The 25927-nt window shown below is 46.9% G+C and overlaps 1 protein-coding gene and 1 long non-coding RNA gene across 6 annotated transcripts in view; one reads left to right on the top strand and one right to left on the bottom strand.

The window, feature by feature from the left end:
- Positions 1–1908: 1908 nt before the first annotated feature.
- Positions 1909–4585, bottom strand: LOC114061704. The gene is made up of 2 exons (XR_003572186.1): positions 4472–4585; positions 1909–3444 (listed from the first exon to the last, which is right to left on the bottom strand). It is a non-coding gene; the product is annotated as an uncharacterized LOC114061704 (long non-coding RNA).
- Positions 4103–25927, top strand: part of ADAMTS9 (ADAM metallopeptidase with thrombospondin type 1 motif 9) — an 84966-nt gene continuing 63141 nt past the window's right edge. For 2 of the 5 annotated variants that reach the window (XR_003572185.1, XM_027892419.1), the window contains exons 1-11: positions 4103–4304; positions 4426–4814; positions 6050–6212; positions 19530–19816; positions 20763–20846; positions 20949–21070; positions 21471–21511; positions 21632–21737; positions 23714–23860; positions 24734–24875; positions 25088–25195. Coding sequence is in view for 4 of the 5 variants with exons in the window: in XM_027892419.1 (XP_027748220.1) it covers positions 4211–4304; positions 4426–4814; positions 6050–6212; positions 19530–19816; positions 20763–20846; positions 20949–21070; positions 21471–21511; positions 21632–21737; positions 23714–23860; positions 24734–24875; positions 25088–25195 (1683 nt within the window). In the remaining variant the exon portion in view is untranslated. Of the gene's footprint in view, positions 4305–4425; positions 4815–6049; positions 6213–7931; positions 8043–19284; positions 19386–19529; positions 19817–20762; positions 20847–20948; positions 21071–21470; positions 21512–21631; positions 21738–23713; positions 23861–24733; positions 24876–25087; positions 25196–25927 lie in introns of those variants that run through there. The other 3 variants (XM_027892417.1, XM_027892420.1, XM_027892421.1) reach the window with 3 other exon arrangements.

Genomic DNA, 25927 nt, shown 5'->3' with positions numbered 1-25927 from the left:
AAACATCTTTAAAATGAAGCCATAACACAGTGTCCTTTGAAAATGTCCTTTAAAGAGAAGCCTCTCTGTGAGCAGAACAGCTTCCCCAACAAAGGGAAAGGCAGCCCAGAGTGGTATCCTTGTTACCAGCATCAGCAGATGAGAGAGGCAGTCGGCTGTTTGAAGGGAATGAAATCTTTCACTTTCTGACCACACAGATTAGACAGGAGGAGAAAATCTTGGCTGTTTTCAGTTATCTTGTGGTACTGAGGAGCAACAATCAAAGGAAAACCCATCTGCTTTCTGGGATAATCGTTGAGCAAGCAAGAGGATGCTGCAGATAAAGGAAGATGAGGCTTACCCAGAGAGGCTGAGCCACAAAGATTAGTATTGGAGATGGCCTCACCTGTGGGGAAAAAGGAAACGATAACGTGGGGGGAAAGCAGTGCAAAAACTTCAAGGAGTTTGATTAGAGTGTGTTCTGGCAGCAGCGTGCATTGTCTTAAATTTCTTACTGAAGTTTTGCTGTTGTGATCAAGTTCTCATTTTGTAGTTTATAGAAGCATCATCTGCAGCTCAACTTTTGCAGTATTTATGTAGGCAAAATTCCCAGTGTTTTAAGGGGATTTTTCCATTGGTAGGTAGGGGCTCTTAGGGCTTACTTTTGACTGGGTGAGGACTTGGAGTCTGCACAATTACCATACCGTAAGTATTAATAGATCCTTCCTAATAGGAAAGTTATTTAAGATTGTAGCTTAGCTTCTCAAAACTCCATGTAATCTATTTACTTACACTACAGCTTTCCTTCTTCACTTCCTAATCTGCAGCTGTAAAGATTCAAAATGCTTCACAACCTACAACTTGTGTATATTGATGGAAATGGCTCTGGAAGTCATACCATGCTGCTAGAGCATGTCTACTGACATTGCAAAGCCAGGATTTGGTCCTGGAAGCCTTCCCTCTGCTCCCAACTCTGCCCCATAATTGACTTCCAATTAGTCCCATGGGTCAGCTCCCCTCTTTTGAGTGATGGAGTTGTTCTGTTTCATGCCTTTCCTCATGTTGATAGTTTGAGATCAGCGGATGAGCCCATGAGGATGCTGCACAAGACAACCTTGCTTCATTCAGCTCAGTGCCAAAAGGAGTCCTACCCAACCATGTCACAGGTATGTGCTGCCACTTCTCACCCCATGCCAGCTCCTGAGCTCCTTTGAACCTCACCCCAGAGCCAAGTTAACTGGTTACCTTACATAAAGTTAAGGAGACAAAAAACCCCCAAGGCGTTGATAGGCTTTTTTGTGACACTGAGCAGGACAGAAGCGAGGCAGCTCCTGCCAGCACCCAACCAGGCACAGGGGGATGCTGAGGCTCTGTGGTGGGATGAGGGGTGTTTGTGAAATGGGGATGCCCTGGAGCGCTCTGCAGCCCAGATAAACCAGCAGCAGACCTGTTTCCCAACACTGTCCTGATCCAAGGATGAGGAGATGAGTGAAGGCTGCACCCCTCTCCCCCAGGACACTGGCAGGACTAGCTCCACGTAAGCCGCCTCCCCTCCCCTCTGACTCAGCTCTAATGCTATGCTCAGCTTCTCATTCTCTCTCCTTCCTCAGGCAACTTGGTTGTCCTTCACTCCCCCTTTGCTGACCGGCTGCTTGACACCACTCAACACGCCCGACTGGCAGCACCGGCTCCCCCCAGCACTGCTGGGATACATCCCCACACCCACCTGAGCATGGGACACAGCCTCCCCTTCCCCTGCCATGATTTCTGGGGGCATATCCCAAGCACCCTGTACTGCTGTGAAGTTTGAAAGCTTTGGGGCACATATAGAGGTTGTAGGAAGGTGCTGGAAGAAGGGTCAGGGTTCAGGGTGCTCCTGCAAGCCTCATGGAGCAGCACCGCAGCTCAGGGAGCAGATGTTACTCCGGCTATGAGTCAAGTCATTTATTTGATGAGACAGAGAAAGAAAAAAAGAATCAGGGTGAGAAAACACACCTGGAAGGAAGCCTGGGCTGCTATGCGATGGCGTTGTGAGATTCCCCTTTTTTGTTCATCCAGCAGCCTAAAGACCTTGGTGGCTTTTCTGGCTCAGTTGGGACACAAAATGGTGTGGGATAGATGGGAATTCCACATGCTTTCATGCTGGGCCAGGAAAGGCTACACAAGCCAGAGGTGCGTGGCAGGCTTTGCAGTTTTAAGTTATTTTAGAATAGTTTGGTCTTGCTCCTCTTCTGAGGATTGATTTCTTTCTTAATGTGTGTGGATGAGCAGTCAGCTGCAAGGACAGGAAAATGTTACTGTGTAGGCCCTTGGCAGCATGAAAAGCAAATCTGGTCCAGGTTCACTCATAAACAGGTGAGTGCATGGAGACACAGCCATGTTTGGTTTTGGGAAAACTGCTCCTGGCAGTAGATGACACATACCAGAATGGGCATGTCACTGCTCCTACACACTCACAGTGGAAGCAGGGAGACAACCCTGTCCCCCCAAATTTGGGGACCATCAGGCTGCTCACACCAGCCCTAAGGCTGGAGATGGTAAGAAGACCCAACACTGCTGTCACAGTTGTCTGCACACATGGCAACTCCACTCTGGAAGCACCTGAGCTTTGTCAACACCCCCCCAGCCAATACGGGTGAGTTATCTTATTGTAAACATCCGAGACTTTAATTAAACCACGCTTTGTTAAGTGCGGGCACAATGCCACAAGGGGAAGGTTATGTGCCATTACGCCTTGCCCTGAGGGTGTCCTGACTTGGTTCTCCACAATCCTGGAGATTCTGCGCTACTGAGGGTCTGCCTCCAGTCCTCTGATCCCAGAGAGTCAACTGTAGGGTTTGAAGATGCACAGTTTTAAAGGTGGTGCTTTGCTTACTCTGACTTTTATATTTATTATACAAAATTAATAATTTTCTGCTAACAGTTGAGGTTTCTAGGACTTTACCAGTTGCTTTGAAGAGCCAGGAGGTGCTATTTTGCCCAGAGTTAGATTCTGAATTGATTTTTATTTTTATTTTAAAGCTTTCCCTTTCTGCAGCAAATATTGGTATTTCTGTTCTTTGTCCCAAAGTTGAGTGAAGAAAGTACAGAACTTTGAAATTTTCTATGGAAGTGCAAATCAAACTTCCAGATATCTATTTTCTTTTGCCTTGCCTACAGGCTTTGAAGGTTTAAAAACCTTTTAAACCGAGGTTTGGGGAAGGGGTAGAGGACAATGCTTAGTTACACTTAGTTCTAAAGGATGTCTTTTTTCAGAAAACTTTAGAATTGTAAACCGAAACAAAATAAACTCAGATAAGGAAATATTTTTTCTTTTCCCTCAGGGTGCCTGAAAAATGCACAACATAAATATGACCCTAAACAAAACTTGCTTGAATTGCCTCTTATCTGAGAAATGCAGAAGAAACAACTGCTGAAAGAAGTGTCACACGGGGGATTCTTCGATTACTGGTCCACTTCTTCGAGCTGCCTTAAAAAAAAAAAAAAGAAAGAAAGGAAAACCATCAATTATGAAAGAAAACTCAGCTCTCCTCCCAGTGAGTGACAAAGTGCCTCTTCCCCGCAGGACCTGGCAGACCAGGCAGCTGCCGGTGCCGCTCTGCCCGGGCCACTTTGCGATTTTTTAAGCCTCTTGGAAGGAGCCGGCGGGGAACGGCTCCCCCCGGCCCGCCCCGTCCAGCCACAGCGATGGCTTGTCTTGGCCAAACCCCGCGACTTCGGCGTTCGTCGGGAATGAAAGAAAGTGACATGTTGGAAGGAGGGGAGTGGGGGAGAGGAGGAAGGGCTGTCCCTACTCCTGCAAGGGCGGGATCTTTTCTCCTGCTTGATCTATGGAGCCCGCCCCCTTAAATTGACTCCCGGGAGCGCCCCGTCCACCAGCCCGACGGGGGGAGAAGCGGAAAGCGAGGGAGAGCAGGCAAGGCAGGCGGGCGGGCGGGCGGCTCCCCCGTCCCGGCCCGTCGGTCCCGACCCCGGCCCGTCCGCCCCCGCGCACCATGCGCGGCCCCCGGCGCCCCGCGCCCCGCCGGCCCGCCCGCCCCTAACGCCGCCCGGCTCCGGCGCCTTCCCCCGGCAGCGCTCCGGGGGCGGGGAGGGGGGAGAGAGGGGCGAAAGGAAGGGAAAAAAAAAAAAAAAAGAAGAAGAAATAAAAAAAGGGAAAGGGAGGAAGAAGAAGAAGGAGGAGAAGCGGAGCGCGGGGAAGATTGCTCCTCCGAGGACAGCGCGCAGCACCATGCAGCTGGCGCCGCTGGCGCTGGCACTCACCACGCTCTTCATCGACGGCTTGAGGACGGGAGCGAGGAGGCAGAAGCTGCACCCCAGGCAAGGTAAGGGGGTGCTCAGGGAGGGGCAGGGCGCGGGTGGGGGAGTGCTGGGCTGCCGCCCCCCCGGGGGGCGCGGGGCTCGGCCACCGCGCTCAGCGACATGTGCATCTCTGTCCCCTCGCAGCCCAGCTGCTGGAGAAGCTCAGCGAGTACGAGATCGTGACTCCTACCCGGGTGAATGAGTTCGGCGAGCCCTTCCCCACCGATGTCCACTTCAGGCGGCGCCGGCGGAGCACCAGCGCTGCCCCCGACACCTGGACGGCGGCCGCCGCCGCCTCCCCCAAGGCGCACTACAGGCTGTCCGCCTTCGGGCAGCAGTTCCTCTTCAACCTGACGGCCAGCTCGGCCTTCATCGCCCCGCTCTTCACCGTCAGCCTCCTGGGAGAGCCCGCTGCCGACCAGCGGCGCCTGTACGCCGAGGCGGCCGACGCCGACGTGAAGCACTGCTTCTACCGGGGGCACGTCAATGCCCGCCCGCGGCTCACCGCCGTCATCAGCCTCTGCTCCGGGATGGTGAGACCCGCACCCCGCTCCCGGCCGGGCCCCGCCGGGCGCCCAGGGGCGGTGCGCCGGGGCGGAAGCGAGGAGGAGGAGGAGGAGGAGGAGGAGCAGGGCGATGGAGGGTGGGCAGAGCTTTGGGACCGGCCCCTTCCCCCGCCCTCGGCCGCCGCTGGCTGCTCTGGCTCGCGCCGGTCGGGGATTTCTCCTACCCCCCCCCCCCCCCCCCCCCCCCCCCCCCCCCCCCCCCCCCCCGCGTTCATTATTCCTTCGGGTTCCGGGGTGAGCCCCTCCTGCTCGGCCGTTTTTGGGGGAAAAACTGCCACCCAGCGGCACCCCGGGGGGGCGATCCGCGGGGCAGAGCCGGGCACGGACACCCGCCTGTCCCCGCAGTGCCAGGGGGATGGACGGGGTGCTCCCCGGCAGCGCTGGTCCCGAAGCCACCCGGGACAGGGGCATGACCCGCTGTCCCGTACCCCAGCCTGGTACTCTTCAGTCCAAGGATGTTGGCAAGATGAGCAGAAACTCCCAGCAGGGCTGACTCTTATGTCTGCCTTGGTAACTTTCAGTCCCCTGGATTGCCACTCCCAGGAGTCCCCAGAAGTTTCTGCTGCCTCTGTCTGGTCCAGCAATTCCCATGGGTGAATGTGTGTGTGGCTGGGCAGGCCTCCCTCCCAGTTACTGGTCCAGCATCCCAGTCTAGGATGGTTGTAGGATGGTTTTTTCCCTTGGATATCTTTTATTTGGCTACCAAATCCCTGCATTCACAGTCAGGTGAAACTAGGAGTGTTGGTGTCTTCTCATAAGCAGGGATTTCACTGGCTGGACACTGCCCTCTGGTCCTTACATGTGGGTTTAAAGCCTGTCTCAGAACTGCTGTATGAAATCAGCACTTGATGGGGTTGTAGTGGGGCCTTCAGCACATTGCAGCACTATTGCCCCTCAGGCAGGGGTGGCTTGGAATCACTGACATAGGGATGGGGTTTGGCAGATGTGCCACTCTCATGCTCCCTGCCTATGAATAGTAATTAGCTCTCTGTGAGCTCCAGTGGGATGACTGCAGGGAGCAGTGCAGCCCAGTGTGGGTGCAAGTGAAGCTGGAGCTCCAGCCTGTGCCTTCGCAGGGGTCGCTGTAGAACTGGGCAGGCACACACCTCCCTCGATAACTGCTCACTTAGTGGGGTAGTGCTGCTCCGTGGCTTGTTATCGCCCAAAGCTGACCGCCTGTTCCTCTCTCTGGTCCCTCTCAGCTAGGCACGTTCAAGTCTGACGATGGGGACTATTTTGTAGAGCCGCTGCTATCACTCGAAGAACAGGAGTATGAAGAAGAACATAATAAACCACACCTTGTCTACCGACACCGAACACCTCCGACCAACTCTTCAGGGGACAGGCAGACTTGCGATACTCCAGGTACTCGTTTTGTTACTGCCCTTGATGATTTGGCACTTACAAGTGCTGTTTGCAGTTAAAAGGCAGAAGGTTTGTGTGGGACAGAAGGGATGTGGAGTTGAGGGACCCCTCCAGAAATGGTGTTGTGTGTGCTAGGACTGGGCTCATGATAGTAGTGCTGTCCTGGAGAGATGTGGTGCGCCTGTGCTTTCTAGTAATTGGTTATAAGGCAGTTGCGGTTAGGAAAAATGTTCCGGTTTCCCTTTCATCCCTGCTGTAAGGCTGGCAAGAGATCATTTAGGGTGTCTTGCCTTAAATATCCCATGAGCCTCTGAACTTGTTTTCTGTTTTCTCCTACGTGTAATTCCTAACCATCCTAATCTTATTTGCTCTCCGTCTGACGTTCTGTTCCTGTCCTTTAAATGACATCCTTCAGTCTTGGTCTTGCTGTGCTCCTGGTCTTACCTCCCCAAATCTGGCTATTGCATGTCTTTTCCTTCTAGTGGAAATGAGAAGGTCCTAACACCAACCCTAACAGTTCATCCCTTATTAATCACTTTTCCATGGTTAATTTTTAAAGGCTTTTTTTTTTTTCCCCTTATCACCCTACCTCCACCTGTCACAGACGTGGGAAAGCAGGGACACTCAATATGAGAATCAACATGCTCCATTTATTGAACACACACCACAGCAAAATTTAGGATAGATAATGAGCTTATTAATATTCTGTAATTTAACTACATGATTGGTAAGAGCCCTAGAGGTCCGGACCGCCTTTATTTCTTGTTTGTGGAGACCCTCAGTTTTTCATTTTCCCAGGCTGTAGTAATAACAAGATCTTGTTATTGAGCAACGGCCATCGCTGAGAGATTGGCATGACCTTGCTTGGACAGCAGCTACACCAGCTGTGCTTAAAGTTGCTGAGTCGATACCCTCCCAGCTCCTGTGGGTCTGCATGCCTCTTTTCATGTAGCCAGTTCTCCACATCCACCAGCACCATCTCCATGACCTCCTCGCTTCCTCTTTCTAGTCCTTGCACATATGAAAGAGCACAGGCCTTTTTATCTCCTCTTCACGTGCCTTCATGGGCAATAGCCTTGCTCCCACTGTCCCTGTTATCTGCAGTGGCCTCCTGCTGCTCTCTGCTTTGTTGACTTCCTGATGTTCACAACTAATCCTCTTCTTTGGCAGCAAATACCTAAATTTTCTCTGAAGAAGCTTATTTCTTCAGTCTCCTGTTTCACCTGCTGTTTTGCCCTCCTCTTTTGGACTGCAGCTAGATCTACAAGAGCTTTAAAAGCCTAAACAGAGTAGACCTTGACTGGGTCCCCTTGCACGGGCTGCAAGCTGCTCATATCCTGCAAATAGGTGGAGTTGCTCAGGGAGTGAAGGTATCAGTGGAGGAGAAGTGTGGTGCCAAAATTAGGCTGCATTTACCACATGTGACTTGTTTGGCACCCATGACTGTGGATCATGGCTGTGCTGTTGAGCCGTTGGTCTGTTCAGCTTGCACTGATCATGCTAAGTCAGAAGATGCTCTGATGCTCTGTGACCAGCTAGAGCAGTAGCAACACGTGTTTCTTCTAGGAGGCACGTGGATACAAGTCCACATGCAAGCATATGTGCAGGGGTACAATGGTACCTCTCACAAGGCTGTCATTGTTTGTTCTTCCAAGGGTTGCTGCTGGACTATGCCATTCTGGTTTCTCTCTTCCAGCTGTTTCTGCTCCCTTCTTTGAGATCAGATGCAGGAGACTCAGAACAGTTGGAAAGAAACACGGAATCTGGCACATTGCATCAGTAGCCCTTGGAGGAACGGAGCAGCAGATCACAGGACTCATTGAATCAAAGGTAGCTGGGAGGGCTCTGACTTTGGCTTGTGGACTTGACTGTGCTGCTGTAACAGTGTGCTGTATTTCACCCCACTGTATCGTAGCTTCCATTTAGGGTATTATTCTTCTGGATCATGATGCACAAGAATAATACTCCATCTCTGGTATTACCTACATGGTGTTTATGTCTTCCTCCTCTTTTCCAGCATGCTTTACTTCTCACTTGCATTTGTATTCTTGCTCTTCTCAGTTGCTTTATGCAGTGCAGGGAGGAGGTCTCACCTCTCAAATACAAGCTTAAATGTTCCTGATAGGCATGAGGTTTTATTTGTCCTCTTGTCCTCTTTCACTCTCTCTCTGACTCTTCTTTTTACCCTTGTCCAAACTTTTGAAAGGGAATGATGCTATGGTCAGGCATCTATGGTGAATAAGTTTTGGTCATTTCATTTAAGGAACAAGTTCAGGGCAGCTTGGGCAATGCTGCACCTTGGTGTCCTCCCTGGGGTTATGTCTGGTGAAAAAAGGTGTCTTAATGTCTTTGGAGCAGTGGTGAATGTGCAAAATCTAGCAGCACTCACTGTTTTGGACAGGGTGCATCTCTCACTCCTATCAGAGAAGAGTGGTTTCATGAGAGTTTAAGGATTAGTCATAGCCATAGGATGACAAAAGAATCCAGTCTTTTGTCAGAAGAACGTGTGAAACGGTGTGTTTGCACTGCAGGTTTCTGGCAGGGGTGGAAATTCACTCAAAGAGGAAATTTATGCGCGGGAAATGTGAGGAACCCACCCTGCAGTGAGCAAGGGAGCCCGCGTTGCCGGGCAGTGGTACTATTAAAAGTGACTTTCTGATAGTCTTCTTCCTGCTTCCTGGAAATGATTAATAAGCAACATGCTGGTGTGCCCTTGCCATGATGATGTAATTCTAGACTTCTTGTAGTATTCCAGGAAAGTTTCCCTTGTGAATTCATTGACAGATTGAGTAAAAGCTTTCATTTCCAGCACTCTCTCTCGTCTTACTTTTAGTTTTCAGTGTCCTCGGGTCAGCTTAGAAAAACAGGTATTTGCTTTTGTTAAGTTTTAATTAGCAGTTTCTGATAACAGCTTTAGGTCCTCTGACACACAAGATACTCTGCAGATGTTCTGAAAAAAAGATCCTTTTCCTCTGAACGCTGATGGATATCGAATGCAAACTGTGCTCTGCAGATGAACTTTCATAGCACAGCACTGAGGTCTCTGGCAATGCACTTCAGCCGTCTGGCGTATAGCTCAGCCACCGCAATAAAAACTTTTGACGAAGTTTTCCTTGGGGTAACAGGTTAATGTAGTTTCAGTCATAGGAAATGGTGCAATTTCTTCTCCTTCCCTTCTTTTAGTTAGTGCCGTGAATCAATTTGTCATCTGGCCGAGGATCTGGCAGAGTAATTAGTTTGTGTTTCACTGAATAGCCCTGACGGGATGAAGGCTTGGCGGGGCTGACAGCGTGATGTCACTAGGTGCAGCGCCGCTACCACCCATCGCTTCACGATAGCAGGCTCTTCCGATCCCAGTTATTAAATATCCGCCTTTTTGAGGTGGAGGAGGAAGGGAAAAGAAATTGCGATCCTATAAAAAGAAAAAAAAGGAAGTGGCTCATTGCGAAGCTGGAGCGCGGAGCTTTCCTGCGCCCCGCAGAGGAACAGCCTGACTCCAGTGATAAAAGGCGCGGAGCTGCATCCTGTGGTGCGGAGGGAGATGTATGTGTCCGCGTGTCGGTCGCCTTCAGGGGGCTGGCAGCAGCTCTCCAAGCCCACCATCCAGTATGACCCTCCGCCAGGAGCAGGCCAGTGAGCCCTACCCACTGGTTTCCACATGAAACCCTGAAGGTTGGGTCTTGCAGAAAGATGTCCAGCTCAAGGACACCGGACAACAGGACACTGCCTCTGGTCATTGTCTGAACAAACCATTCAGGCCACCTCTTCCTCTATAACTTGCGTCTTTCTGCTGTTTCTCCTTTTCTCTCATATTTTCCGTGTTTTCTGTTGTTGCTGTATTTGTATGTATGTTTTGGTTGTTGGCTTCTCTGGAGCTCTTCTGTTCCAGTTTTGTTGGGTTTTATCGTAGCTTTAGCCTTTTACTGAATCTTGCCCAATCATGCTGCCCGTGGGCCACCCCTTGTTCTGAGACAACTGTGGCCTCCACTTCCACTGGGACACAATTCCCCCATGTCCACGAGTATAATTGTGAGAACTGGGCTTTTTTGTTGCCCTTCTTCTGCTGCCTGCACAGCTATTGCTCCAAACTTTGCAAATTCTTTGCAGCATTTACTGTGACCCTGGTGCAGAACTCCTGAATGAACTATATTGGGCAGCTCCTTCTTTGTTTCCACTGCCTTCATTTTCCTGATCTGTGCTTCCCATTTCCTTCCCAGCTTCATTAGTTAAATACCTTCCTGTTCTTTCCTCATTTTTCATAATTCTTTTATATTCAAGACCCACATGAGGCTGAGATGAATAAACCAAGGATTGAATGCATAGTGGGTACCTGCTGCTCTCATGACTTGCTGCTGGTCAGCTGTGTCTGTCCCGAGGCTGGAGTTAGATGTGGACTCTGGGTCTGTGTGTGAGGATCTTGAACAAAGTCCTTGCTCCTTAATGAGAGTGTTTAAAGCAGGAATATCCACCATGGGCAAAACTCCTCAGGCAGAAGCAGCAATAACACTTATGGTGCCAAACTAGTAGGAAGATGATTAGAGCTGTTTCTGGAGGGGAGCCAAGGAGCTGTAGCCAGCAAAGAAGCCTTGCAGCAATTTGTGCTGAGGTGGTGAGGTTTTGGAATTGGGCTCATTTGAGTGCAGGACAGAGCAGGTCTTACCTGCACTGCGCTGGCTGTGCCCCCACCGCTGCCAGCAGAGGTGGGAAAGCCCAGTGACTCACCTGCTGAGGTTGCTCTCCAAAAACCACCAAGTACTACCAGCACAGATGGCTGCAAGGCACAGACTCCAGGCTTAGCACACTAATGGAGGCAAAAGGGTCTCAGATTTGCAGCTGGGCATTTAGTTGTGTTAAAGCAGTTCAGCTACTGGAGAGGCAGTACATGTGTGGCAAGGTACAGAAGATCCACAAAGGGAAACCCCATGTACCCATCCAGGTGAGGAGGAGAGGAGCTTAAGTCGTGCTGAGAAGGTTCCTCTAAAAGGCACTAGAGAAACCAGCAGTGTGAACCAAGTCTTGCCATTGAGCTAGCGTGACACTGGCATAATCAGTAATATGTCACTGATTTTTCAGTTTAATTAATGAGTAATTTGTAATAGATTACCCTTTCATAGTAACTTTAACAACCTTTCCCACTGAACGTGACACTGGGGAACCACCAGAGCAGAGGAGTGCTGTCCTGTCTCTTGAGCAACCAGATGCCTGGTGCTGCCAGCTCAGTGACTGTGATCCTGTTTCTGCTTGATAATTAGCACCAGCCGGCTCAGCTCATACAGATGGTTGTCGTCTCTCTCCTAATGCCACCCAGCTGCATGGGAAGTCACTGGTGAACCCATGGCACAAGGAAGAGATAGATGGTCCTGTCACTGTGTTTGTTCCCTTGTGCTTGGAAAGGGGTGGCCAGGTTGAGGTTGCCAGGATATGGGTTTGTTAAGAGTGTTATCAGGAGACTCAGGGGAGGATGTGTTGGAGATCTGGCACCATGGTTAGAGCCTTTCCACGTAGCATGGTCTGTCATTGGTTCAGGAAAGGGATGGGCTCTTGCTGTGGTTCAAGATGTGTACCCAGAGTTAGAATGGGCAATGGAGCAGAATGGGACCAGGGGTGGAAAATTTCCTACTCCTTCTACAGACCCTTTATATGTGTTACATTCTTGTTTTATAGCAGTTTTGAGGCAGAAACTTTGAATTAGCTTTCCACAGGATTCAATGTTTGTACTCTTGTGAGTGGTCCATGGTGAAATCACAGATCCTTTGCACTCTGGCTGTTGGTCTAGAGCCCTTTTGTATTTTTGCTGTTTCTTTTGGACTGTTTGTCTTGGTTCCAACTGTGTTCCTTTTTTTTTGTTTTCAACTCCTTCATCCAGCAGAATTTCACATTCTAGGTGTCTGGTTTCCAGGCAGGTCTTCAGGCAAATTCTGTACTGCTGGGTGTCACGTAACCCCAAGGGTACAGAAGATCTGCAGGGAGTTTTCCTAAGCCTTTGCTTCCAGGTTGAGCAATCCTTGAGCTCTTTCAAAAGTCTGTTTAAGCTGTCAGCTTTGCTTTTAGCCTCAGGGTAAAACACTGACTTCGTTCTTTCCCTCAGAAGAGTTTCTCATCTTAAGGAAGTGAATTGTAATTTTTAGTCAGATAGTAATTATTTTAGGTTTCCTTCCCTCCCAAAAACAGCAAAGGAGAGAGTTATGTCACAAGTCCCATATGCCAATGTAATTAATTCTATTTCTGGCATCCTATTGAGGTAAAAGCACAGTAAGAGCCAACTAGTACTTGGTCAAATGTGCCTGGGATGTCAAGCACAAGCTTTTCCCATGCTGAGCTGGGGAAGGGATCACTCTGTAATGTTCGTGGTATACTGTGATGTTGGCAAGTGAAATAAAGTAATAGACTGACTTTAGTTAAAAAAAATTGATCACAGTCAAGGATACAGTTCCCATAACTGGCTTTGGTTTAAAATTCCTTAACGTGAGTTATAAGCAAGGTGCATGCATTTAGTTGTTACTCTTAGTATTGAAAATATATTAAGCATCCATCTGGCACCCTAAAGGTGTAAGACTAAGACTGTGACTAAAGAAATTGTTATTGATTGATTATTGTTTTGCAACTTCAGCATTTTAAGTGAACAGAGTTATATTATTCTCCTGGAATCAAAATGGATAAACTTGCAGTTTTGCATCTGCTTTTACCTCATCTATGTGGACATCCACTGAAGAAGGGCAGGTGGGAGGAGCAAGGAGGAATCATTTTGATACTTCCTGCCTGCTGCCTTCGGCATATACTGACTATTCTGTGACTTCCCACGTGCCTGTATTGTCATTGCCAGCATTCCTGTGGCCAATTGCTGGGCAATTTCTCTCCTTCTAATGGAATGTTTTTTTCTTACCTTTTACTGAGTGACCATACAACGTTGTGGTGATCTCAGTGTTGTTCTTGTTGGCATGGTATCTCATAAGTATCTCTAGACACAAGTGTGGTTAACCTGCTGGTGTGCTTGTGACTGTTATGTGTTGAAAGTTGCCTTAAAAGCAAGCAAGTGTGGGAATTTGGGTGCTCAGGTGCCTGGCAAGGCAGAAATTGAGCTCAGCAAGTGTCACCTCTAGAGATCTGCAGACAAATAGGTCCCATTAGCCCAGGCAATGCCAAAGGCAGCAGCTCTGATTGTTTTCCTGATGTGCTAAAAAGCCACCAGAGTAGGTCAGTGTGCCTGTGTTTGTATCAAGTTGACCCACAGCCTGGCTCAGATATGTGTCTGCTCACAGGTGAAAACACTGGGATGTACTTCAGAAAACAGTCCCTTGTGGGGTCAGGGTGAATTTCGAGGGCATTTTGACATGTGTTTTTTTAGCCATTCTACAGGGCTGTAGAATGGCTAAACCGGTAGATTATGGAATTGGTTGCAGTAATTTTCAGCACTGTGTGTTGTACCAATTCAGTGGTGAGGTGCACTTATTTGATTATCTTGCCTGTAAGGTGATCCTTAACCGTTTTCTGCCACATACTTAGCTCATCTGTTAGTATTTCCTTTCCTAAAGAGAAAATTTATTGTTTTGTTCATTAATTTAGTTTCTGTCTACTGTGCAAAATTTATAGCTTTCACATGCAACTTTTTACTCTAGGCAAAAAAAAAGGTCTTTTAGGCTGGAATGCATTATGATATTCATCATCAGGAAAGGAAGTGTCTAGAGCATGTGTGGCCTTTGGTGTTGGCGTGGTACAAACCAGAGAATATTTTATCACTGAGAGAAGTCGCCTGGTGCAAACTGCAAGTTCGTGGTTCTCAAGTGTTCTGGTTCAAGTAAGAAGAAATGCAGGGTCACCCTGAGAGACATCAGGGTTCAGCATCACCTTGAGCTTCGGCACCTCCAATGCTGAGGTGTCTATAGCAAAAGCCACCCCAGGTTGCAGTGGGTGAATAGGGGTGGAACTGTTGAGTTTTGCATCAGTGATGCTTCATGCCGTTCTGAACTGCTCATAGCTACATAGCCGTGCTTTCTGGCCTAAATATTTTTACATATTGCAAACACAATTTTCAGGTTTGACATGTGGGACTGACTTCAGCAGCAGATGCTCCTAGACATGGACCTGTCTGAGAATCTGAATGTTGCTGCAGCTGGACACTTGGGAAACCACTTACTAAAGTGTGTGTGCAAAGTTCAAAGTGGAGGAAGGGCGAGAAAGTTAACAAGCAGGAGTGCCTGGTTCAGGAGGGCTTATGACCCATCTGTGCAAGTATTTCTCTTAGTAGCTAAGAGTTCTTTGTAGAAGCCCAAGATTTTGATCCTCCTGTAACCGTTTGGGAGGGAACTCTTCTGAGACCAGACTGCTTCCTAATTCAAAGGAAAGGGTGAACAAAATGGAGAAATCACAACTTCCCTCCTTTGCATTGCTCTAAGAGTGGCACTTGTGAAAGAGCATATATTTTACTGCATTGCCAATAATTCTAACCACAAAAGCTTGATCTGGGCAGTTTTGTGCAGTTCTTCCTAACGAAGGTTGAAACTCCAGTTGATCTCTGTTGAGTGGGTTCAGATTAATTTGCAGTTGAACACTTTGTTTTACAGATTAGAAAAATTGAGCAAACTTTCATTTACACCCTTAGTGCAGAATATCTTTCTCTTTGGATCCCGGCTGGCCTGGATCCTTCATTTCCCTTCTGATGTAGGCCATTATCTCGCCTCTATCAATAGAATCCATTTTCCCTTTCCATCTATAGGAACAGGTCTGATTGCACAGTCGAGGAGCTATCCAGAGGGAAGGCAGGATTAGTCCTGCTCATAGAACTGGTTGTATCAGTGTGGTAAAGAGTAAGGCAGTGGCTGGCCCCCTGTTATGTTTCCATCCCTGGCTGTTGTCTGAGAAGCTGCTGTCAGAGAAGGTGTGTTCAGCTCTGGGTTATGCTTGCTACAACAGCACCCCCGCAGAAACAGAGGTGAGAATTTGGCCTCATGCAAATCCATCTGAGATATATCTGGAGATGTACTGAAAGGTAGATAGAGATATAAAACATACTGATAGAGAACTAAAAAAAAGAGCCAGGGCTAGAAAAATCCTTTGGTCCAGCTTAGGACCTGTTTTTGTCCTAAAGAGGAGCCAGTTTCCATCCCATTTCCTGGCAAGAAGAGCCTAAAAATCTGGCTTAATTTCAGCCAGTCTGATCTCTGCATGAAGGAAAATCCATTTTGCCTCACCCCTCTGTTTTCCAAGTGATGGCAGCCACTTTGACGGCTGCTGTTGTACCAGCTACAGGCAGTAAATTCCAGCCAGCCACTGTAGCTGGAACTTGTACGGATGCATTTGGGCAGGGTTTGCTGCTGGGGCTCCCGCTCAAGTCGAGGGAGATGGGTCGCATGCTGACTGCTGATCTGCTTTATGGAGGTGTGCAATAAATAATTAACTTCCAAATAATAGTTTTCTTGTATGCACAGCTGGATCAGAGCAGGTCTGGGAGTGTTGTGGGCAAACCTATGAGCAGCAAACTTTGTTAAAAATCCTAAGTCACACATTCAGAAAAGTTATTATCATAAGTTGGTTTGAAAGAATCATGCTCCTTTTCTAGCAGGGAGATGATGTTAATGTTGTTAGCTCAAGAAACAGACTTTTTTGCCCCTCTCTTGCTTACTCTCTTTCTCTCATATTTTTTTTTTCCCCTGCTATGTGCAGCTCTCATGAAGTTGGAGCTGAACTGGAATTGCTTGAATTGTTACATGTCTTATTTAATTGAGCAAATTGCTTTCTATTCCAAGGACAAGTTAACATAGAAATGGAAAGGATTAGAACTGTTGGGATAAGCTGTTGTTCCTTCTTTTAATCTTTGATTTTATTGTAACAATAGCTACTATTTCAACAGCAGCTCCTGACTCTGCCCTGTCACCCTTTAATGCAGGCGAAGTACTCACATAGGGCCAGAGTCTTCCCTGCCCTCGTTCTTGTGATAGATCCAAAGTACATTAACCAGCAGGAATCATCCATAAATCAGCTGAATGAGTTCTGGGCTGGGGCTTCCTCTGCAAGCAAAAATAAATGGCAGGAGTGGGAAGATGCCATCAGGAGGGAATATCCCAGTCACAGAATTTGGTCTCCATTGTAAGTCCCACATTACAAAGAAGAAACCAAGCAGAAAAAGAATTAAGATACACCTCCAGGTCTGTTTAAAGATAGTAGAAACAGAATAGATTCTCTTAGTAAAGCATGCAGTAAAATGGACATTATGCCAGCAGCCTTTATCTAGCTCTCAAATGAATATGAACTGTTGAATCAGTGTATGGGCTTATCTGATACTTGAATTATTGATCTGTTGTTTGCATGGTTTAAAGGGTTTGTCTACTCATTGGGGTTTGCTTTTTCTACAAATTAAAAAAATAATGTTTTGTTGCTTAAACCCATCCAATTACTGCCATGTGTAGGTAGATGTTTTTCAGGTCATTACAGGAATTGAGAGCCTGCCAAGCAAACCATTTTTCTTCTTGATTTCTGTTAATATGTTAACACAATAGGAAAAAAAAAGGAAAACAAGTTGGTAAAAGTATCACACCCTTTTTTTTTTGGTGGTGTGTGCTGCAGTAGGAAGCTGTAGCTGTAAAATTTAAGTTTTCTTGTGTAATGTGAGAGATTTTCACTTCTGCCTGATCAGAGTGCAGCACGTTGCACCATTCAGTGAGAGCATTGGTGTTGTGGCCATCATAATGGAGCAGGATATCACCAGCATCAGGCACAGGGAGTACTGGCAGTGCCTGTGTGCAGCTCCCATTAATGGGAGTTTTATGGATGTGGGGGTTTTATGGATGGGCTGAAAGCAGTGTACAGCCATTAGCATTCAGTTTTCTACAGGTGAATGTGCACCGTCTGGGAGTGTAGTTATATGCAAGAAAGATGGGTGAAGATAACATCTCACTACTATCGAAGTCCGGGATTGGCTTTATGTGCAATGCATCCCCATCACCGCTGCCGGGTTTTCCAGTAACCAGGCTGGCAAACACACAATGCATGACCTGTCCAAGTAACACGCTCCAAGTGCTGGAGTGGCTTCTTGCCTGGAAAAAAATGCGATGTTTTTGAAGGGATGATTTGTCTGATTTGTGTGCTGGATGGGGGAAGAACACTGATACTGTACTGACACTTGGCAGCATTAGGTTAATGATTGGACTTGATGATCTTAAGGGTCTTTTCCAGCCTAAATGACTCTGTGACAGTGTGCCAGATCTCTGCAACAGAAAGGAAGGTAGTTTTTTCTCTGTGCTGGGTATACCTGGCTGTGTTGGGCTCTGGTTCTCCTGCATGGTGGGACAGGTCAGGGCTCTTGGAACCAGGCATGGCATTTCATGTGGGCCTCTCTGGGTTATGGGTGGATTTGTTGGTTTTTTTTTTTCGTGTGCAATACCAGCTTCAGGATTTCATTGCAAGCCCAGTGAATATCAATTATTTTCTTTTATACGCCTCCTGTGTAATAGGTGTCTGCAAAGAATCCTTTGCATTTCCCTCTTCTTTTGCCATCTAACCTCCCTCTGCTAGGCAGGCCGGAGAAGAAGGCGCCTGAGCCTCATGGTCCCATCTGGGGCTCTGTGGAGCCGTGGTAGAGGACAGTGCAGAGCTCTGGCTTTGCACCATAGTCCTTCTCAGAGCCCTGCTGAGCATCTCCTCATCCTTAACACATTTTTCTTTGAGCACCTGCTCCTTTTGGAAGTTAGCTATTTAAAAGGGAAATTTAAGTGGCTGGCTGAGGGCGCAGAGAGGAGGGGAACTGGTTGAAGGACGGTGGTTAGTGCTTTCTCCTCAGTCTGGTCCTCTTCTCACCTTTAAGTTATTTGTATACATAGTTGGCTTCCCACACTGATTGGCACGGAATGAGTCAGGATAATGTCATGGTTGCCCACGAAGCTGTGCCAGCATGAGAGCACAACCTTGCCAACACAAGGGCATTGATTAGAGCAGAGGAACTAGGGCAATCCAATTATAACCACAAATGCCATTGGCTTTCTCAAATTCTTACTCAAATAACGGCGGACTCTCTGCTGTATTAAGGTGGTCTGGACCATATCAAGAAAGAGGAATTTATAGGACTTCAGTAGTTCACGGTAAACAGGATTTAATTCTTAAATACTCTGTTGCCTGTTTACACATAGGGCAGAAGGATAGTGTTTTTCACATAGGTAGAAGCTGGTTGATCTGCTTTGCCTACCATGATATTAGAGAATGTATTTCTTTTTGGAAATTATTACAACTGTTCCTAAAAGGAAACTACCCAGGAAAAATAACTAAGAAGTTTCCTATCATTTCAATCTTGTTTGAGCATTGAATATTCCTTTGTTCCCTAATGTTATGCTTCCTCTAACCTACTCAGTGGGTCAGATAAGGAAATGTGATATTTTTCACCACCATGAAGAAATGAAACTAAAGCTACAAAGAGCGTGAGGGTTGTAGCCTGGAGTTGTAGATAAGTAGTTCAGATCTGGCTTTATATTAAATGCAGAAACGAACAGTCTCTCATGGATGAATCACATTCAATTAGCTACTTCCTATGATGAACTGATTAAAAATTAAGTGGCATCAAATAAGACTGATTTTGCTCTTACATTTAAATAATACTATAATTACATAGTAATCAGATGGTAAATCTTAATTGTACATGTTCCATATGTTTTATTTGCCTGTTCTCCCTCTTCACTTTGTCGTCTTTGTATCAGCATGGAGTATATTTTCAGGCTGCTTTTATGTTTGGCCTAATTGAATATCAAAAGCAGTATATGTGAAACTTCCTGAATTCTATTCTTTCACCAGTGGCAGCTGTGCTATTAGATGACCTTTACCATTCCTGTAGCACAGAATAATAAAGGGAGGGGGGGAACTGAAGCCCAGCCGTGTTATTGTTAGAGACAGAAATAAATCATATATAATTGCTTCGCTATGAAGGCCAAATCCTGCCGTCCTTCATGCCTGAGTTAGAAATACAGGATTTGGACCTTTGTTTCCTGTGGTTTCCTGGCCACCTTGGACGTGCCCAGAATCCTCACGCTGCCGCTGCGGTGGCTAATTACCATCACCAGGCTCCGTCCCTCTTGCACGGGCAAGGAGATGACTCTGCTGCAGGGGAGCCTTGACGGCAACGTCCACCTCTTGAGTGCCCCTAGCTTCCCCAAGATGACTTTAAAAATTAAGCCTTGGATGTTGGATTACGTGGTGGGCTTCCACAGAACGCTTCTGTTTCAGTCAGCTGCTAACTCTTTGTTGAAGTAACAATAGGTATTTTGACATAACATACGTGTGGTGTTACTTTTATTCACTCCAGAACGTACTTTGTTTTTATCTGCTCTTTAACCGTAGATCATGAGCACAGTCACAAAAAGAACAAGCGGAAACACTGGAGAAGGCAGTGGGCAGAAAGCAGCATATTATCTGACGTGGAGATGTTGAAACACAGCCTGGAAGTGAGTTCTTTTTCTGGCGAAGGCAACAAGACTGGGACCGTCGGTGACAAGAAGAGCCACAAGCGAACGAAGCGGTTTCTCTCCTACCCGCGGTTTGTGGAGGTGATGGTGGTGGCTGACAGCAGGATGGTCGCCTACCATGGGGCCAACCTCCAGCACTACGTCTTAACACTGATGTCAATAGTGAGTATTCAACCAGGGGGAGCAGATCCACCCGCAAATCGTTCTCCGATGGTCACAGAGCCCATTTCTGCTGCATTCATGTGCAACACCATTAGTTTGCCTTGGCTAGGCATGGAGCTAATGCTGCGATTACAGTAAAAATTGGTAAAACTTGGCTGGGAAATATTGGTTGTAGTCTTCTTTGCCAGAGCCATCACGTTTCCCAATCCTTCCCACACCTCTCCCATCTTTCTGAACGCCAGGCAGCATGAGAAATATCACTGGCCCTTTAGTCCACACACTGTACTTTTCTTTTTATTTCAGCTCACGTGAAATAGCTGAATTTAAAAAGGTTTTTTGGGCACTGTGCCTTGTAGGGGACTGATGCAGTTGCCTCATCTCCCTTACTTTTGCAAGGAGAAAGAGCCTGTGGTCACCTTGATCTTTGGCATAGTTGTAGAGTTGGCTTTCCAGGCTGAAGAGAAGCATTTTCATAGCTGCTGGTACTAGGATGTAGTAGTGCAGTCCCCAGATAAGCAGCTCTGTAGATGCAGAGTGACTGGAAGGGAGTATCCTGCACAGTTGTGTCACTGGAGGGATGTTCATCCTGTTTGAGGGTAGAAATGCAGTGAATTTGTGGTCTAAAACTGTCCATGTCAAAATCAGGCACTCGAGAGAGTAAGTTGCTTTTGACAGTCTTAGTTGGTGGTCTTTGAATGTCAGAGCAGAATGATCCTGTAATTTGGTGAAATGTGTGATAAAGCAAAAGGAAATGCTGGGTTTCTGTGATACCAGCAGGTTTGTTTCATTCTAAAATTGTGCTTCTGGCAGGAGGTCTCTCCAAGCAGCATCAGAGCACTGAGTGGGGCAGAAGAGAAGCTCAGGAGAAAAACAGTTGCAAAATGGAAAACATGCTTGTGTTCTCTTGAATGTTAGCAATAATTACAAATATTGCTTTTTGCAACAGGTGGCTTCTATCTACAAAGATCCAAGCATTGGAAATTTAATTAATATTGTTATTGTGAAACTGGTCGTGATACATAATGAGCAGGTAAGGGAAGCGATTTTCTTCACCTTCTGTTTGGCAATGGCATTTGTAGTGAGCATTGCGATACATAATTAAAATACCTGCTTTCTGTGTGTTGCTTATCAGGATGGTCCTGCAATATCTTACAATGCCCAGACTACATTAAAAAACTTCTGCCAGTGGCAGCAATCCCAGAACCACCCAGAAGGAAGTCACCTTCGACACGATACAGCTGTGCTTGTTACCAGGTATGGTGAATATTCTCATAACAACTGTAGCCAGTCGTGTGTCAGAGACTGTGAGTGTGTAATACATCCAGCCATGGGAAATGTTCAGGTTTTGATATGGGTATAAGCACATTTGCAGTTGTGGAAGTGGTGTAACTGTGAGCAGAATTGGGATGATGTGTCCACCATAGCAATAGATGACTTTTAAAGGTTCGGGACTGTGTAAGGTTTGCCCATGGGTTCAGCATAAGATGAAAAAACTCTGACTGTGTTTGGGAGTTAGTTTGGATGATGTGGCAAACCCACATGAGAAGGTCCCTTGAAGGACCAAGAGCTGGTTTTGGCTGCTGTTGTTATTGTACTTGTACCTTAACTCACTGCTGCATTGAAAATTAATGTGCCAGGTCTGTTCTGCTTTCAGACAGGATATTTGTAGAGCGCACAACAAATGTGATACTCTGGGTAAGAAAAACCTTTTCTTTGTCTTTTAGCAACTTTTTTTGTAGTGACAATGTTAGTTGCCTGTGCTGAACCATGGGTGACATTTCTTTTTCTATTGTAATCCTCTTTGTTCTCTCCTAGGTCTGGCAGAGCTGGGCACAGTCTGTGACCCGTACAGGAGCTGTTCAATTAGTGAAGATAACGGACTGAGCACTGCTTTCACAATAGCACATGAACTTGGCCATGTGTATGTTTTATGTAAATACATTTACATTTAAATAGCCCAAGATTTGTGCTAACTAGGTCTTGCCAGCCAGGCTGGGAATTGGTACCTGCTGAGCCTAATTATCTGAGAGGAGATAAATGTACCTGGGTAGAAGGTGCACCACTGAGGAAGATGAAACTGGGGGGTGCTCTGAAGCCTATCTGAGAGCAGCAAAACCAACAGGGCCATGTTTTGGGGAGGATGAATGACGGAGTACCCCAAGCAGCACCTAAGCAAGGGAGGAGAGCTGACAAAATGTCCCTTATTACTGTGTCTTCTCACATCTTCGGGTGGATGTCATCAGAATCTGCCCCAGCACAAACAGTGTCCTGGCCAAGCAACTGGGACTAATCAGGATTTGGGTGGAGCTAGGAGGTGCTGGATGCCTTGGGGAGGACCAGGGCGAGGGACACAGGCATATTTTGACTACCTTTTGAGACTAAAGTCTCTACTGAGAGCAGGTCCTCAGCCTGCCACAGCTCATCCCACAGCCACTTGTGGTGCTACTGAAGGCAGTGCAGCAGCTGCGTGTGAGGAGGGATTTACCCAGGGCATCTGGGAAGGAGGTGATGGGGCTGCATAAGTTAGCCTGGCCCACCTCCTGAACTGTTTCACCAGGGAAAGTCTTGTGCTGCTGGACATCCCCAACGGAGATGGTGTCATTCAAGATGCACCTCCTTCAGTGGAAATTTCTTTTAACCACTTTTGACTTTTTTTGAGACAGGTAGTGAGAAAAATCATCTTAGATAACATAGTCCTTTACCCCATGGCTACAACCCTTAGGCAGCTGGTTCAGTCCCAAGCCATCTCACGCCTGGTTTGCAGTGGGGGTCTGTAGGTATGGGATGGATGAGTACTTGGGAACAGATCTCTCATTGTTTTAAACTCTGTTTTTCTTTACGGAGAGCTGGCTGAGACACTCTATTTTTAACCACAGTAGTATTTGTTTAAATGAGACTTCCTGACAGAAAATCCCCGAAGGTTTGGCATTCCCCACACCTAACCTGTGGTTAATTTCTTCACTAATGCTGCCCCAGAGCTGCAGGGCAGCTGCAGGAGGGGTTAGCGGTGCTCCGAAGCAGGAAACGCCTCTGTGCCCTTTTATAGAGAGTAAAGGTGGCTTTTTGGAAGTAATGTTAATGGAATACAAACTCCCCAGCCTTGGAATACAGGATCACACCAGGTCATTTCCCCTTCTCCACTTCAAACAGCACAGTGCTTTAAGCCGTTCTGTCCCCGTTCGTGTATTTACCACGTTCTTCAAGATGTCATGTGCTGCAAACTTTGCTTGGGTTTCTGCTGATATCGATGCTTGACGGCATTTTGTAAACCTGCCACATAAAATGTAAGGGCCAAGTCTATCCCTGGTGCAAGGCTATTTAGGCAACAGCATGGCCCAAGGCATTCAGCTGCATTGGAAAACATTTCGCATCCCACATAGGGATATTGCTGCTGTGCCCAAGAGTCTTCAGCCAGCAGTGGTTGGTGGGCTCAAGTCATTCATCTCCTTCAAAAACTTACTCCCTCAGACCAACTCCTGGCTCTGTGGCTCCGTTCCAGAGTGTTTGCCATTCTTATGAAGGTGGAGCCAGATTCCAGCCTGTCTGCATGATAGCAACCATCAGCTGAACAGGAAACTGCAGCTGGAATTGCGTCTTGCTCCGGGCTCCCTTGAGGATTTGTCTGGCTAAATATATGCAGTCACGGTGTGGAGAGCTTAGCAGGGTGCTGCACAGCTTTTTGCAGATGAGCGCTGGGAACCCTGTTTGAGCAATGTTTGTTGACACTTGTGAATATGTGCATATTAATGCTTTTATTCTGTAATATCTGTCAGCAGCATATGTAGGAAAAATTCTTGGGTTTGCTGGCATTTAGTTCACAGCGTTGCTCTTGCTACGCTAAATATTTGACATTTGCCTCTTAAGTGACTCTACTTCTCGCTGCTCTTTTTCTCTTAGTTTTAACATGCCACACGATGACAATCATAAGTGCAAGGAAGATGGGGGTAAAAATCAACAGCACGTCATGGCGCCAACACTGAATTTCTACACCAATCCCTGGATGTGGTCAAAATGCAGTAGGAAATACATCACTGAATTTCTGGAGTAAGGGCCTTGCATATGCATGTGTTGGGCTGTTTTTACGTGTGCATGTGTCCCGTGGTGTTCTTCAGTAATGCTGAAGTCCTAGTGTGCAGCGTTTGGAGGAAATGAGAGGGATTTGTGTGTGCACACATCCTTTACATAGAGCAGGAATGCACCCCTGGCATCCAGTCCCTGCCAGTTCAGCCTCATGATAAGCTGGCAAGGACCGGCCTCTCGATGGGGAAGAATAAGTCTTCCCCCATGAATATTGCTTTTAAGGAATGTGTGAGCTCCTCAAACCTGAAGAGTGACTTTTCCAAGCCCCGTGGCCCAGATACGGAGCTGGGTTTTAGAAGGCAGATTGAATCTGCCTTTCTGCTCCACAGGTCAAGATAAAGCCCTGGCACTAATCCATGGTGGGAACACCGTTCCAGGAGCCCACGGGTCAGTTTGATGCACAGTGATCACCCATTTTGCTGTGATGTCTTCCTGTGTGTGCTGATGTGGAACAGAACAAGAGCCACGATGGTGTTTTGGCAAATCCAGGAGCTCAGTCCCTTGGGCAGTTCTGCTAATCAATGATTTTTCTTTCTGAGTTGTGTATAAAAACATACCAGTGCTTGCTCAGCCACTAAATGCAGGTTGTGCACATTCAGAAATGCTTTTGCCAGGGTAGCTGACTGTGCTGTGGTGGATGGTTGCTGTCACAGCGCGGGGGTGGTGGTGGATGGGTAACGTGCCCTCCTGTTTTTGAGTTTGCAGTAGCTCTTGTAGCGCTTGTCAAATATGGCAAATGTGGTGTGCAGCTGCCCTGAGGCTAATCTGGGCAAACACCAATAGGATTTAATCTCATCACCTCCTGTTTTAACACCATTTTTCTGATTTGTGTTGTAGCACTGGTTATGGGGAGTGTTTGCTTGATGAACCTTCATCAAGAACTTACACGTTGCCTCAGCAGCTCCCAGGGCTGATTTATGATGTCAACAAACAATGTGAGTTAATTTTTGGACCCGGATCTCAAGTGTGCCCCTACATGGTAAGTGAAATTTCACACCTTGCTTTTCCTGGTTTTGCCAGAGCAAAATAAGGTCTCTTGGAGTTGGAGGAATGGCAGGCTCACAGTGCATCAACTTATTGTCAAGCCTGTGAGTTAGTGATAAATCCTGGGGGGATAGTTTAATAAAGAATCATTTATCTGGTAAGGCCTGTGGCTCACATTTAATACTCTGATCTTTTCAATCACTTAAGCAGATGCAGTGTCGACGACTGTGGTGTATCAACGTCGATGGTGCTCACAAGGGATGTCGAACCCAGCACACACCTTGGGCTGATGGGACAGAATGTGAGCCTGGAAAGGTCTGTAGTACTGTGTGATTTGTGCCTTGTAGCTGTATTTCCTAGGGCTCAGCTAAGCATATCAGTCCAAATCATCCTATCCCAGTGCCAGTTGTGTGGGGCACAGCCCTGACTGCAAGGGTGGAAGCCCAGAGCAGCTCCGTGTTTTCTAAGCCTGGTGTGCCTGGGTCATCTCTAGCCCAGATAATGTGATTAAAATTGACTGCTTGGCATGACATTGTTTAAAGCAGGTATTCCTTCTGGAGTGCTTATCTTTTTAAATTAATGCCCTTGAGTGAACTTTTGAGCAAAAACTTTTGCAAAGCTTCCCTAAGCTTTTGTTAGAAATCTGCTGTGTGATGTGAGCAATTAGTAATTTTGTGTAACATAAACTTGTCAGCTGGCTTCTCATCTTGACAACTTCAGAGTAAAATATAGAATTGGTTGACATTTTCTGTGTGGAACATTTTGGCAGTAATTCATAGAAACTTTTGATTTCCATGTGCAATGTTAATTTCCAGCTAGCATTGTGGTTTTTAGAGTAAGTATTTAATTTTTAGTTGTTCAGATCTGGAGAAAAGTAGTTAGAGGATTTTTCTTTTATTGAAATGCTGAAGCTTTTGAATAAAAATGCTAACTGTTTCTCATCATTTGTGTCTGAACAAAACTATTCTCCATCTGGTTCTAGTAAAAATAGTGTGATGTTATTCTACATGGTATAGCTTAAAATTTTGCTTTTCTGGCTCTTAAAAT

Source organism: Empidonax traillii, unplaced genomic scaffold (genome assembly GCF_003031625.1).
Source record: "Empidonax traillii isolate 1590-97213 ecotype Southwest subspecies unplaced genomic scaffold, ASM303162v1 scaffold351:size1117198, whole genome shotgun sequence".
Classification (NCBI taxonomy): Eukaryota; Metazoa; Chordata; class Aves; order Passeriformes; family Tyrannidae; genus Empidonax; species Empidonax traillii.
The sequence above is the reverse complement of the archived record's forward strand: the minus strand, read 5'-3'. Positions and strand labels throughout refer to the sequence as shown.